Source organism: Mesocricetus auratus, unplaced genomic scaffold (assembly GCF_017639785.1).
Source record: "Mesocricetus auratus isolate SY011 unplaced genomic scaffold, BCM_Maur_2.0 Super-Scaffold_100028, whole genome shotgun sequence".
Lineage (NCBI taxonomy): Eukaryota > Metazoa > Chordata > Mammalia > Rodentia > Cricetidae > Mesocricetus > Mesocricetus auratus.
Genome location: NW_024429209.1, coordinates 11,376,563 through 11,390,236, shown reverse-complemented (window position 1 = coordinate 11,390,236; position 13,674 = coordinate 11,376,563). Strand labels below are relative to the sequence as shown.

At 49.5% G+C, this 13,674-nt stretch overlaps 2 protein-coding genes across 4 annotated transcripts in view; one reads left to right on the top strand and one right to left on the bottom strand.

Moving 5' to 3' along the window:
- Ncoa5 (nuclear receptor coactivator 5) overlaps window positions 1-10,370 on the top strand; it is a 33,748-nt gene extending 23,378 nt beyond the window's left edge. Inside the window, exons 4-8 of one of the 2 annotated variants that reach the window (XM_005084983.4) lie at window positions 350-465; window positions 1,549-1,675; window positions 6,444-6,643; window positions 7,784-8,104; window positions 8,583-10,370. In XM_005084983.4, coding sequence (XP_005085040.2) covers window positions 350-465; window positions 1,549-1,675; window positions 6,444-6,643; window positions 7,784-8,104; window positions 8,583-9,172 — 1,354 coding nt within the window. In that variant the 3' untranslated portion in view covers window positions 9,173-10,370. Of the gene's footprint in view, window positions 1-349; window positions 466-1,548; window positions 1,676-6,443; window positions 6,644-7,783; window positions 8,128-8,582 lie in introns of both variants that reach the window. The other variant, XM_021235912.2, reaches the window with a different exon arrangement.
- Window positions 10,371-11,122: 752 nt separating this feature from the next.
- Slc12a5 (solute carrier family 12 member 5) overlaps window positions 11,123-13,674 on the bottom strand; it is a 38,345-nt gene continuing 35,793 nt past the window's right edge. For both annotated transcript variants that reach the window (XM_040732989.1, XM_040732990.1), the window contains exons 25-26: window positions 13,517-13,650; window positions 11,123-13,362 (exon numbers count right to left, since the gene is read on the bottom strand). In XM_040732989.1, coding sequence (XP_040588923.1) covers window positions 13,271-13,362; window positions 13,517-13,650 — 226 coding nt within the window. In that variant the 3' untranslated portion in view covers window positions 11,123-13,270. The remainder of the gene's footprint in view (window positions 13,363-13,516; window positions 13,651-13,674) is intronic.

The following is a 13,674-nucleotide window of genomic DNA, read 5'->3' as shown; positions in this document are numbered from 1 at the left end:
CTGGAGGAGCAGCCACTGCTCTTTAACCGCTGAGCCCTCTCTGCAGCCCCCTTACTACAGTTTTTTTAAAATACAGGGAAGAGAGTTGAGGAACGCATGAAATGACTCCTCCAACAGACATTTTTCATTTGCTCAAGTGCTGTCTTTATTCCATCGCTTTTCATCCCAAGTCCCTATCATTTTGTGACTTAGACACAGTCCCAGAGACAATCAACAAGTCCTCCATACAAACCTGTATCCCAAAGTCTGTGACTGTGTTAGGGAGCTTTGGTTTTGAAGTAGTCTCTGCATCTGATTTTTGCAGGGTAGGACAGAGTTGTAACTTGAGAAATTGTCCCCAACTTTGCAGGAGAGAAGGCTCTTATGACCGCTATCTGCGGATGGATGACTACTGCCGGAGAAAGGATGATTCTTATTTCGACCGCTACAGAGATAGCTTTGATGGACGAGGCCCCCGAGCTAAAGGTGAAGTCCCAGCAGTGTTCCCATTCCTGGGGGAGAGTCATTCATGGACACCACCACCTCCACACAAAGGGCTTAGAGACCCAGGGAGGCAAACCACAAATGTTAATGTTGATGTTTAAATGCAAATTAGCACCATCCTGTAGGTTAGTCATCCCACAGGAAATGAGAGGGCAGACGATGGCAGGTGAAGGCTCAGAGACTGCCTTGTTACTTGTTTTGCAGATAACGACCATACTTATGGTGTAGGGCTTTGTATGTCTATCATCCTTACCTAGCAGCTTCTCTTTTAGGTAGAGGCAAGTAAGCATCTGTGTTACTTTTTACAACCTAGGTTTCTCAACCCTGTTATCAAAAATGTTCTTATTGTTTCCTACTGGCCAGTTAAGAGATGGGAAGAGCCTTGTTACAGGTGTTCTAGAGTGTAGTCACTCTTGCCCATTTGACTATCTCTGGGCACTTTGTTTTTTAGAAAGTCCACAAAAGTTTACATTGGAATAGTAATGAAATATATCTGCCAAAATGGGCAGACATTAAAAGAATAGCAATGCCCAGTGTTAGGTAATGTATTCAGAGAAATCAACAATGGCTGGTTTGCTTTTTGGTTTTGAGACAGTCTGATATAGCACAGGCTTCCTTCCTTCCTTCCTTCCTTCCTTCCTTCCTTCCTTCCTTCCTTCCTTCCTTCCTTCCTTCCTTTCTTTCTTTCTTTCTTTCTTTCTTTCTTTCTTTCTTAAACAAAGTAGCCCATGCTGAGCTCACTATGTAAGCTTGGCAGACCTTGACCTCAGCAGTCCTTCTGCCTCAGTCTTCCAAGTTCTGGAATTATATAGGCATGAGTCACCACATTGGCTGATCCACCGTTTTTGCATAAATAGTTAACAGCCTTTCTTGAGGTCTGTTTAGTAGTAGGATCATATAAAGCATTACAGTGACCATGGCCTATCACCCATGGCTCCATCTTAATGGATATAAGATAGTAGAAAGGAATAAAACTGGTTAATTTTGAGATAGGTATATGAGGATTACGTACTTTATGGAAGGGCAACCCTTACTTCCCCTTTCCCCCCCGCTGGTGTCTTGCAGAGCGTTTGAAACGTGAGGAACGGCGTAGAGAAGAGCTTTATCGTCAGTATTTTGAGGAAATCCAGCGGCGCTTTGATGCCGAGAGGCCTGTGGATTGCTCTGTTATTGTGGTCAACAAACAGACTAAGTAAGAACCCGTGCTTGATTCTCACTGGTATGGAAAATGTCACAAAAATGGAGGGTTTTGCTTAGCACTTCGCTCACTGACCTTATTCTGTGATGTCTTGAGTATCAGCTAGAGTTCTTGTCTCTGAGTGACAGAAAACCCAATAGGAAGTTCAGCCATGGCCCCCTTCTCAAGTCCAGCTGTCAGCGAGACCTGCCCTCTGCTGGCATCCCAGCTCTCCTTCACTTGCCTCTGCTCTCTTTTTGACCATGCTTTCCTTGAAGACAAGGCTTTGCTTTCCTAATGTACTCGTGTCCCGTCCCGCCCCCCCAGGTCAGTACACATCTTTAATCCCAACTCTCGGGAGGCAGACAAGTAGATCTCGGTGTTTGAGGCCAGCGTGGTGAACAGAGTTCCAGAACAACCAGGACTACACAGAGAAGCCCCATCTCAGAGAAAAGGCCTCTTGCTAAATCTAGAACTACTGTTATCTGCTAGTGTTGCTGGCGTTTTCTCGTCCCACCTGCTCCCGCTGCCTCAGCCCCAGTGAACACACAGACACATACATATTAGCTATTAAACTGTTGGCCGATGGCTATGGCTTCTTATTGGCTAACTGTCATAATTAGTAATCCATAACTACTAATTTATGTATTTCTACATTGCCATATCTTACCAGAGAATACCTGGTGCGTCCCATCTTCCCAGTCTCTACATGGCATCTCTTTTAGGTCCTCTCTGCCTTCCTTTCCCAGAATTCTCCTCATCTCCTAGTCCCACCTATCTTCCTGCCTCTACTGGCTGTCGGCCATGCAGTGTTTTATTCATCCACCAGTAAGAGAAACACACACAGAAGGACGTCCCCATTATGCTAGGCTGTCTGCTTCCTCAGCTAGCACTCTCAAGTGCTAATAAGCCATCTCTCCAGCCTTCCCTCCAAGTATTCTTCCAAGTCTTAGATTGTTTTCATGAGACTAAGCTGCCTTACTGTAACTCCTCTCTCTGATTTTGTCACTTTGGACAGGGGCCCAGAATATTGTAATTTACTAGAGCTGGGTTGTATGCCATAGATTTAGGTGAGATTAGCCCTTAGAACCATGTGAACTAAGAGCAAGAATGGGAATATATTCTAGTCAAGAAAAGTAGTATCTCTCCCGCACTTAAAGGGCAGCCTTGAATGGAATGGAGCCTTGTCTTGCTGAGGTGTTAGGTGACCACAGCCAAGTCAGAGTCCACAGGACCTCTCTGTTCCACTCTGTCCAGCTTACACATTTGCCGTAGCCGTGTTCTGTTTCCCCATGTAGTTAGTACATCTGTATGTTTTTAAAGGTACAGTGGCTAGGGAAATCTATATTGAGCCATCAGGCAAAAGTTCACAGGCCTTGGGTTGCCTTGCTTTGTCTAGATGCCAGATAAATAGCCATTATTTTCTGAGTACCTACTCCATATGACCCCCTGAGTGCTTTACCCCAAACGACCTCCTGGGTGATTTACATAAATAACTTTTATCATCACTATAATATATATGTGTCATTCAGCGAGGGGTGGCTAGGTACTAGGACTACAGTTTTAATAGTCATACACTTAGTCCCATCTGCCTGTAGTTCTCACAGTCTAGTGAGGAAGGTGACAAAAAGTATATAAATGAGTCTTGTGCCAGGAAAAGGTTAGGAGTTTGAGTTCGAGGCAAGATGAAGAAATGACAGGTATCGAGTCATGCTTCTGATTTACTGGCTTTAGAAGAAAAAGGGCTGACTTTGTTAAGAGATAAAGGACTTGCTCGTAGCTTCACAACTTCACAAATAAATGCTGGAACTGAAATCCAAACCCATTTCTAGCATAAAAACTCAGGCTTTCTTCCCATTGTGTCCCATGCAGTCTCCCCAAGGGATGAGAAGTCCAGCAGCACAAAATGGAAAGCAGTTGATAAAAGACTAGACAAAAGAAATGTATCGACTGCTCAGTGAGACATGCCTATAGTCTAAGCGTTCCAGAGTAGAGCTAGAAGTGCTTCAAATTCAGGGCTAGCCTGGGCTACAGGATAAGGTTCTGTTCTTAGTTGAACACATATGCTTCAGAATCCTGGGACTGCTACACTGCAGAACCTGTATAATATGTGCAGCCAGTGTACCTAAGGAAACCCTACTGATAGAGGAGAAAGAAGTTGAGATTTTTGCCTTCCAGGCAGAAACTGCCCAGTAAATATTGATGATTAATACTATCTATTCAGATAAGTTCATCAGATGCTCTGAACAAAATCAGATATGAAAGCCTGACAGATCCTGGTAAACTAGAACCTAGGAAGGAGCTACACATTAATCTCATTCTCAGTGAACAAGGTCTGACCCAAGGCCAGCTTCATCAGAAACCTTAGCTTTATCACCAAGTTAGGATTAAAATTTTCATGCAGTCTCTGCAGGCTAGTGAGGTCCTTCACATTGCCCAGTTTGGTTTGGTGTTGGTTTTTATTCTTTGTATCTGACTGCTGGGAAATGGCTTCAGTCACCAAACCTGATAACTGATGAATGATATGGCTGCTAAGCCAAGACTGTTAGTAAGGAAGCAATGGGTCATAGAGCAAAGGTTCTGCTACTGCATCAGAAAGAGGACTGAACCTGGGTGCTTAGAGGAAAGATGAACGAAGAAGGTTGTGAAGAAACGGTCCCGGTTTTTTGGCTTATCCCATTACGCTCTTCGTGGAGAATGTGTATGATAGTGGGGATGAGGCTGAAGACAAGGAAAGGAGTCTGGTACAGAACCCGTAATAGAGGCTTAGTTCCATTGAAGAGGCAGAAGAAAGGAAGCCAGGAGAAAAAGAAGAGGACGATGGAGAAGTACGTTAGTCAAGAAGAGCTTGAGAGAACAAAGCCTGTTTGGGAACAGAAGTCCTCGTGATGTTAGTAAAGAGCTCTCTAGGTACTCTGCCAGCAACTGGAAGAACACTGAGCTGCATAACCACAAGTTAGCCCCTGAGGATCTGAATTTTACTAGAGCCATTTTGGATTCCAAAGACCTCCCTCCTAAGTATTTCCTGCGAAATATTGCATCAAAGCAAAATTTAGAAAGCAATCAGAATTAATTTGGTTTAAAAAATGCTTAGAGCTGTTTGTTCATTAAAGTGACAGAAAAAGAACTGGAGAGGTGGCTCAGTGGTTCAGTACACTCTCTGACTGCTCTTCCAAAGGACCAGGGTTCAATTCCCAGCACCCATATGACAGCCAACAACAACGCACTTTTAATTAGAGTTCCAGAGGATCCAGTGCCGTCTTCTGATCTCCACACCAGGTACATGGTACACAGACATACATGCAGACAAGACACTTAAACACATAAAATAAATGTTTTAAATGTAATAAGTAAACTGGTAGAGGATAAGGAGAAACTACAAAAAGTTTTATGATACCCTCTTAGTCAGATGCTCTCATAGCTTATATGATACAACATGGCTGTTTCTAGTGATAAGGTGATTTCTTCTAAAGACCAGAGTGGAGAAAACCATAAACACATGTTTTCTCCCAGGGGAGGCAACCTCCTGTGGACCATCTCCAAGTAGTGGCTCAGAAGTGATCTGTATGACTAAGCTCGTTGGTGGTTACTGTGTCCACTAGCTGAAGAGTATTGAGGGGAAGATGTGTCAGCTACCAAAGATGGCTTGGAACTTCCAGAAGATAAACAGGAAGCGATCAAGTTTGAAAACTTAGCAAAATTATGAAAGATACTTTAGGGAAAAGATCAAAAAGGTGGTTGTATCTGATATCTTGGTGACATCCTCAGGAAACTGTTGTCATGGGCACTTATATAGATAGACAGCAAATAATGGAAAAAATCCTGAAGGTTTGACCTCTGAGAAACAACTCAGCCTTGGGGGCTAAAAGACAGCAAAAGACCCACAGGAGATCCACCTGAGCACTCCATTATTGAACCCTTAAGGCAGAGGCTGATGGGAATGGCAAGTCTGGAGCTATGCTCCTGTGCTGTGGCTTCAGGTGGGAAGCTCCCAGGATGCACTCTAGCAGGATGCCCAGTGTTGAGGAGTGTGACCCCACTGCTGACAACACAGCACCCTTGGAAGAAGCAGTCAGGCTTCATGGGAAAAAGTGTGCTCAGTGCCTCCTTCATTCCTCTGATAATGTCTGTTCCGTGGTTGGGATGGGCTCTTCCCATTTTGAACATCTGAATGGCATGAGAGCGAAGGTGAAGACACAGTGTTTTCCTTTAAGTGAGTGAGACTGATGACTCAGGCGTTGAAGTGAAGCTGGTGATGCTTTCTCTAGTGTCCTTCATACGTGACTATTTATGGTTCGGCATATTTAGCTGGGAAGCTAAAGTCCCTCAGTAGACCAAATCTTTCCTCGTGAAGTGAGCTCTACCTTGATGTTTAAAACTCATGTAAAAATGGCTTACAGTTCTTTTAGTGTACCCTTTTTACAACTCCCTGTGGTTAATTCATGGACTAGTCCTCTGGAAACAGTTTGTTGAGCTGAACTCAATGGGAGGTATTCTCCATGAGGCTTGTTTTTCAAGAGTAAAGTACCAGGAATGCTCAACTAACACAGCAAGACTTCTAGATAGAAACAGTGTCCAGTGATAGTAAATGAGATGGAGGGAATAAAATACTATCCTACTGGCAACTTCCTTGCCAGCCCATAGGCAAGTTAAAACTAGAAGCCTAACACCGGGTGTGCTAGAGCCTGATTCTGAAAAGGAGACACAGCAGGCTAGGGTCCAGGAGTGTTCAGATTGAGATATGGCTAGGGAGTGCTCACCCGTATCCCGTTTGTTCTTACAGGGATTATGCTGAGTCTGTGGGGCGGAAGGTACGAGACCTTGGCATGGTTGTAGACCTGATCTTCCTCAACACAGAGGTGTCATTATCACAAGCGCTGGAGGACGTCAGCCGGGGAGGGTCTCCCTTTGCCATTGTCATCACCCAGCAGCACCAGATTCACCGCTCCTGTACAGTCAACATCATGTTTGGAACTCCACAAGGTACCCAGATAGTCCAGATTCCCAGAGATAGTCACCAGCACACTGATTCCCAGAGATAGTCATCAGCACACTGATTCGGTGGCCTGCCTGTGCGATGTGGGTTTTGGAGAGTGGCTGATGTGTGTCATCTCCAATGTAGCAGACCCCTTTTGTGCTGTCCAGGAGACTTTCATCATCATGTTTTCCTTGGTGTTCTCTGATACTGCACTGGAACTGCTTGCAAACTGTTCAACAACCAGTTCTACCGTAGAGGCGGGTGATTTGTAGCATTCACTGATTTCCGTGATGTCAGTACTGTCATAGTATCCCATCTCAAACCTCCAGTGTCACACCTGGCTCCCAGTGAAGTCTGGCTTAGACATCTGCTGCCTGAAGTGCAGCTCCTGGAAACAGGCTTCACAGACTGTTTGTCAGTATGACGAAGAAGCAAGTAGAGGAGTTATGAGGACAAGAGGTAGCTCTGGTCCTCCAGAGGAAGGATGGGATCCTTCAAGTCATCCTTCAAAGTGACTTGTGCTTTGAGCCCAAGCATTACACTCAGCCACCCATGCCCTGATTGTGGCTCTTAAAGCCTAACTTCCTCTTTTCCACCTGCCCAGAATCTTTGATGGCCTGGCTGTCAACACCCATAGTCACAGGGTATGTTAGAATCCCCAAGTCATTTGTCTCTGAGGAGCTGCCCTTAGTTTGTGTGAGGGTGTTTATGTAAGGTTCCAAGAAGTGCCCTCCCCACACTGCAATGTGATCTCAGTCCATGACTTTTGAACTGATGGATTTAAAAGTGGTGGCTCTGCTCTGAGGCGCACAGCGGGGAGCCAGACTTTACAGAGATTCTTTGGCCTCCTGCTGGTGTCTAGATGCTACAGGCTGCTCCCACATGGTCTATTCGACTCTGTGGGAGGCTCTTGTGTTCCTTTGGTTTTTACCACAGGTCTGTGATCCAGGAATCTCACTGAAGAAATAGCTGTATAGGAAGGATTGTCCCACACTGAAGAGCACTGCTCTCTCCCTCAGCCTACCTCGCTCTAGGCTCAAGGCAGTGCTTCTCTGCTTTGAGAATTAGAAAGGCTTGGCAAAGTGCAGCAGTGGGCACTTGGATCTGTCATGGGAGAAAATAACTTGTGTCATTCCCTCCTACAGAGCATCGCAACATGCCCCAGGCAGATGCCATGGTGCTGGTGGCCAGAAATTATGAACGCTACAAGAATAACTGTCGGGAGAAGGAACGTGAGGAGATTGCCCGACAGGCAGCCAAGATGGCTAATGAAGCCATTCTACAGGAACGAGATCGTGGAGGCCCAGAGGAGGGCGGTCGTGGGGGGCACCCTCCAGCCATTCAGAGCCTCATCAACCTCCTGGCAGACAACAGATACCTCACTGCAGAGGAGACAGACAAGATCATTAACTACCTGCGTGAGCGGAAGGAGCGGCTCCTGAGGAGCAGCGCCGACTCTCTGCCTGGTGAGCTACGTGGCAGGGCCGAGGTGAAGTTGTCACTCTGCATTTCTCTCATCCCGCGCTCCGCTGGGGGGGGGGGCATGCCCAGGGTTCCTGGGGTGGGTGAGGGACAAGAGGCATCCATGGGCTTCTCCCACAATCCGTGCACGCTCGTGATACTGTTAATAGTGATTTAGATTCATTGCTGAGCTCTGCTCCTTTTAGTTGGACTGGTGGGGGATAAACTAGTGCTGTTGGTTCCCTGGGAGCTATGGTGGATGCCCTTGGTTATTTATTTATTCCTTTTGTCAAGCAATTTTTTGGGCACTAAGCTGCCTTCTGTGAAACAGTCCATGTTCTGAGATGGTCCTTTTAGAATTTGATGTTATTGTCTGTGCTGTGGGATTGTTGTGATGTATGGTTGGTGTTCTTCCTTTGGATGCTAGGCCTCCTGCCCTTAGGGGGCACTCTCAACCAGATGCCTCCCTCTTCTGTCTTCCAGGCCCGATTTCCCGCCAGCCACTCGGGGCGGCCTCGGGTACCTCGCTGAAGACACAAGCAAGTTCCCAACCGCTTCAGAGTGGCCAAGTGCTCCCCTCTGCTACACCCACTCCAGCCGCACCCCCCACCTCCCAGCAAGAGCTTCAGGCCAAAATCCTCAGCCTCTTCAATAGTGGCACAGTCTCGGCCAACAGCAGCTCTGCATCCCCCTCGGTTGCTGCCGGAAGCTCCCAGAACCAGAATTTTTCCACAGCAGCAAACAGCCAGCCTCAGCAAAGACCACAGGCCTCAGGAAGTCAGCCTCCAAACCTTGTGGGACAGGCGGGGTCTGCTCGGAGCATGGGCCCCAGGCCTGGGGCTCCTTCCCAAGGCCTCTTTGGTCAGCCTTCCAGCCGCCTGGCACCTGCCAGCAACATGGCTAGCCAGAGGCCTGTATCTTCTACAGGTATTAACTTTGACAATCCAAGTGTACAGAAGGCTCTGGACACCTTGATCCAGAGTGGCCCTGCCCTTTCCCACCTGGTTAGCCAAACTGCTGCACAGGTGGGGCGGCCCCAGGCCCCCATGGGATCATACCAGAGGCATTACTGAGGCTCCAACGGTCCACTGTCCCTAGTCCCCCTTTTCCCTGGCCCCTCCCACCTCAACCTAAGTAGAGATGTTTGGAAGTGTTCTTCTCACTCTCTGGGTCAACATCAGATACCCTGAGTTTCTTGCACCGCTCCTTCCTGCGGCTGTTGCTTACCACTTAACAGAATCAGAACTTAGACTGCTTTTGGGACTGTATCTTTTGTTTGGGTAGAAAATAAGTATTTCTGGGGTCTATGCTCAGCGTCTTCTGATGGGGTACTCTGACCCCTGCCTGGAGCTGGAGGAAAAAAGGAAGAAGCCAAACCCCAGCTGCCCCAGTTTGGACACCACTTGTGGGATCAGTTGTGACAGACAGCTTTGTTTGCACCTCCACACATCAGCCAGAACTGAGCTGCCGGCTCACACAGGAGCAGTTTGGCCTTGGCCGGCCGTGTCATCACGAGAATGGAACTCCACTCAAGGACTCACATGGCCACCCTGAACTGGGGAAGCGTGGCGTGGCAGCTACCAAGAGTGGACTCTTGTGCCTGCGTCAGAATGGTCCCTTGCGGGTTGGTTTGGTTTTGTAGTTTTCCATTTTCCTGGAGGGTCTCCAGATGACCAAGTGGCTCACTCAGCAGTTTGACAGAACTGTGACCGGGACCCACTGCTCTCCACAGCATTAGTCAGCACTTTGTGCCCAGCGGCACTGACGGGGCAGCCCCAGTCTCTGGCACTGAACACCCATGTTTTCAGTGGTTTATTTGGAGCCTTAGGCTTTTGTTTTCATCCAGACTCTTGTTTTTCTGATGAGCAGGAGGTAGGGACCATTTGATGTTAGACTATAGTAGTTGGATATGTTCTCAGACGGACAGCATTCATAACTTTTGAGACAGAGTGGCACTTGGATGGCTCTGACTGCCACCCTGAACGGATGGATCCAAAGGAAAACCCCTTTTCTTTTGGGAAAACTGATCATTAGAAGCCTGTGGCTCAGATCTGTGAGAGAGAAAGGAGGCCTGGCAGAACAAGCAAGAATGGTAGTTCCAGCTGAGCCCCTGCCAGGCTGAGCAAACCAGTTTCAAAGCCCGAGGTCCCCAAACAGCAGCAGTTTATGTTCTGATCTGTTTGTTATATGGTGGGTTCCCCCCCCCCCTTTGGAACTCTTGTGTTGTTGATAAAATGAAATAATTACTTTTTAATTAAAATAAGAAAGTCAGGTCTGTGCTCATCTTTCTTGGTGTATCTGCAGCACCTCTTTGCAGAGCACTTCCCCAAGATCAGGCTTAGGATCCCTGACCCAGCCTGAACCTCAGTGTGCTGCCCACCTGCCGAGAAGTGTTAGTAATGGCACAGAGCAAAAGCCTCACATCAAGTCCTGCCCTGCCTGCACCTGCTTCTAGTAGAGACAGCTTATCAGGGGTGTGGTCAAAACGTAGGGAAGGAAGCCATTGTGAGACACCTCTATGGATGATGGTTAGAGGCAGGGGCATTCCTCATTAGCCTTCATTTCTGTTGCTGTCTATCATGCAGGAGTTTGACATAATCTATAGTCAGAACCTGAAAGCCCTGAAGAGCCTGTAATATACTTGGCATGAATGTCCCAAGCTTCCCCCAAAGGCCTCACTGCCTCCCAGGGGGTGCCATGGGACCTGACACGTAGGAAGCGCACCTCCCGGGTCAGGCACGGCACAGGCCCAAAGCTGGTGTGCCCACTTCTCCTTTGAGCAGAGAGGACTGTCTTCCCACCCACGAGTCCTGTTCTGACTGGACACGGTGGTCCACACATAAAATCCCCAGGACTCCGAAGGCGGCAGCGAGAGGAATGGGAGTTGAAGGTCATCCTGGGCTGCATTAGCCAAATTCCAAACCAGCCTGGGCTCCGTGAGATCCCGTCTCAAAAACAAAACATCCGTCAAAAGTGGATTTGACTTCCTCCTCAAGTGTCCGAACCGTACCCCTTAGGCTATCAAGGGTGTAATAAAATTATTTTTATTGCATTGTGTGCAGACAGGTATCTAAAAAATTAACACAGTAAAAGCCTTAAAGCATTAAATGGGAGCATTCAACAATAAAGGAAAGACTGACCCTCTCCTTTGCATATTGGCACGAAGAACACAAGATCAGTACCGAGGCAGGATGCGAAATACCAAAACACTAAAATTAAAGGCAGGCCTAATAATAATAGTAATAACAGTAAATACTCTTGATTTGGCTTGCAACCTCTCCTATTTACAAGGGTTTTGGACTTGCTTTGCATTGCCCTGCACATAGGTCGGCTGAAACAAAAGCAACACTCCTTCTCACTACCAGGCTATTGAAATATTGCACTCAGTAAGTCACCTGGATGGACATGGAACATCTAGCTACAGTGATTATAAAGGTGACTTGAACGACACAAGGTTCATAACAAATATTGCACATGGAGCACAGAAAACTTGGGGTTTCGTTGTGGGATGTTTCATCAACGGAAACTTTGCTCTTGCCAACCAGAGAGTCTGGGCCTAGGTAGTGCAACTTTGGTTCCCTAATTGATGTTGATAACAGCCTCTTCTGCGCAGCCCCTCTCTTGCCCCAAAAGGCAAGACCATGGCAAGGGAGGGCAGTCTTGAAGGATGGCATGTCCTGGGTCCCACACTTCCAGCTTTATGGATACTGCCTGGAAGAATATCCAGTCCACATCAAATCGCAGAGGGGCCTTGGGCCCAGCAGCGGAGCAGAAACTCCCAGCCCTGCCACTGGCCACACCTGACCGTCTAGACTACGCCAGCTGCAGCTCTCTGCTTGGGGCTCAAGGGGAAGGAGGTGGTGAGGTCAGCTAGTGGTCCCGGGCCCTGGAGTGGGCAGGATGTCTAACTAGGTGCGCAGGCCAGGGTCCTGGGGCTGGAGGCACTGTACCCAGTCCCAGAGGGCGCTTAAAGGAGCATGCAGTGCCTGTCCCCTTAGTAACGTGCCCTAGGGGAAGGGAACCGGCCAAACGCCTTTCTAAGGACTGAGGGCACCTCCCCAAAGGTGGGGCTGGTGGAGCGGAAGCGCCAAGGACGAGTTAGGGAAGCCAAAGGCCTTGGGTCCAAGTCAGAAGAGGGCAGAGAAGCGCGAGGATCAACAGAGCCCACGTGAGTCCAGCCCTAGCTCTAAGGACCTGCTACTAGGCAGCAAGGCCTGTCTCCAGAGCACTCAGTAGGCAGCTGCGTCCCCAGGCAGGACCTGCAGAGGGACACCAAGGACACCAAGGGAGGGAACATCAGAGGCTGCCCGGGCCTCTAGACTGGCATTGGCCCCTCGACCCTCGCCTGTCTCAGGGAGGAAACTGGGGAGTGGGTGCCCTCCAGCTCCACAAATTCAGTCTTTGGCGAGGAGCCATGGGGAGCAGGCGGCAAGCTCCTCCGCGAAGGCACCGGGCGGGGCTTGCTCAGTAGGTGCGGCCCTCGGTTTCTCCCCCGTGGAGAATCGACCCCTGGCTTTCCTGGTCGCCAGAAAGCTCGCATCCACCGAAGCCGGCCGCCGTCTCACCTGTGTTTGCCAAGAACTGGAAGGAAGAGAGGGAGGCCCAGGGTGTGGACATGGGAGGGAGGGAGAGCGCGGGCCATAAAGCACTTGGCTCTCAGCTCGGGTGCAGGGAAACCTGACTCCCGGGGCCTCCGCCTCCCTGGGCGCCCACAGCGGGGAGAGCGCGGCCGTAGCGAGGAGTCCGTTGCGCTTCTAGTTACAGAAATATGGGGACATTAAAAATACACGCGATGTCTCCTGTACACTATGTATAGCGCGGCCGGCCGGCGCCTGAGCTCGGTGACCAGGGTCCCGGGGAGGACGCGGCAGGGCGTGGGAAGGGACGAGCCCAGGGCTGCCCGGCCCGGGACCGCGGCTCCGCTCCTTTCCACGCCACCTTTATTGCAGCGTCAGCTCCAGTGGGGCGAGGCCGGGCTCAGAAAAGGGACCCACGGGCCGCCGTCAGAGTCAGCCCCGACGGGCACGGCCTCTGGGCTGCAGGCAGCGGGGAAAGGGGCCAGGGCACGGGCACAGGATCTTATGTAAACGGTGACAGCGGCGGGGTGGCGCGGCGAGGGCTCCGGGGCCGCGGACCGGGCGCGCTCTGGCCGGCTTGACAGGTCCTGGCCCTCAGGAGTAGATGGTGATGACCTCGCGGCCGCCACCGCGGACCAGCATCACCCGGTCCAGTTGCTCAGTGAGGACCTCCAGGAACTCCATGTCTGAGAGCTGGTCAAGGAGACAGCGCCTGCGCCTTCCCAGAGCCCGCGTCCCTGTCCAGTGCTGATCCTGCTCTGCTGTTTTCAGCCCAGACTAGAGGACACATGTACTTTGCCAACAGCCTCCCTCTTCCCCCCTAACTAAAGTCCAGGATACAGTTTTCATCACCATTGCGGTTGCGGGGAGGCCCAGGCATGTTGAGCAAAACCAGCTTGGCTTCCCGGGATTTATTCACGATGACCTCGTTCAGCCGCACGGCCGTGTGCATGCGCCTCACGTTGGACTGGTTCCTGTAGAAAAGAGGAGGCAAGGGC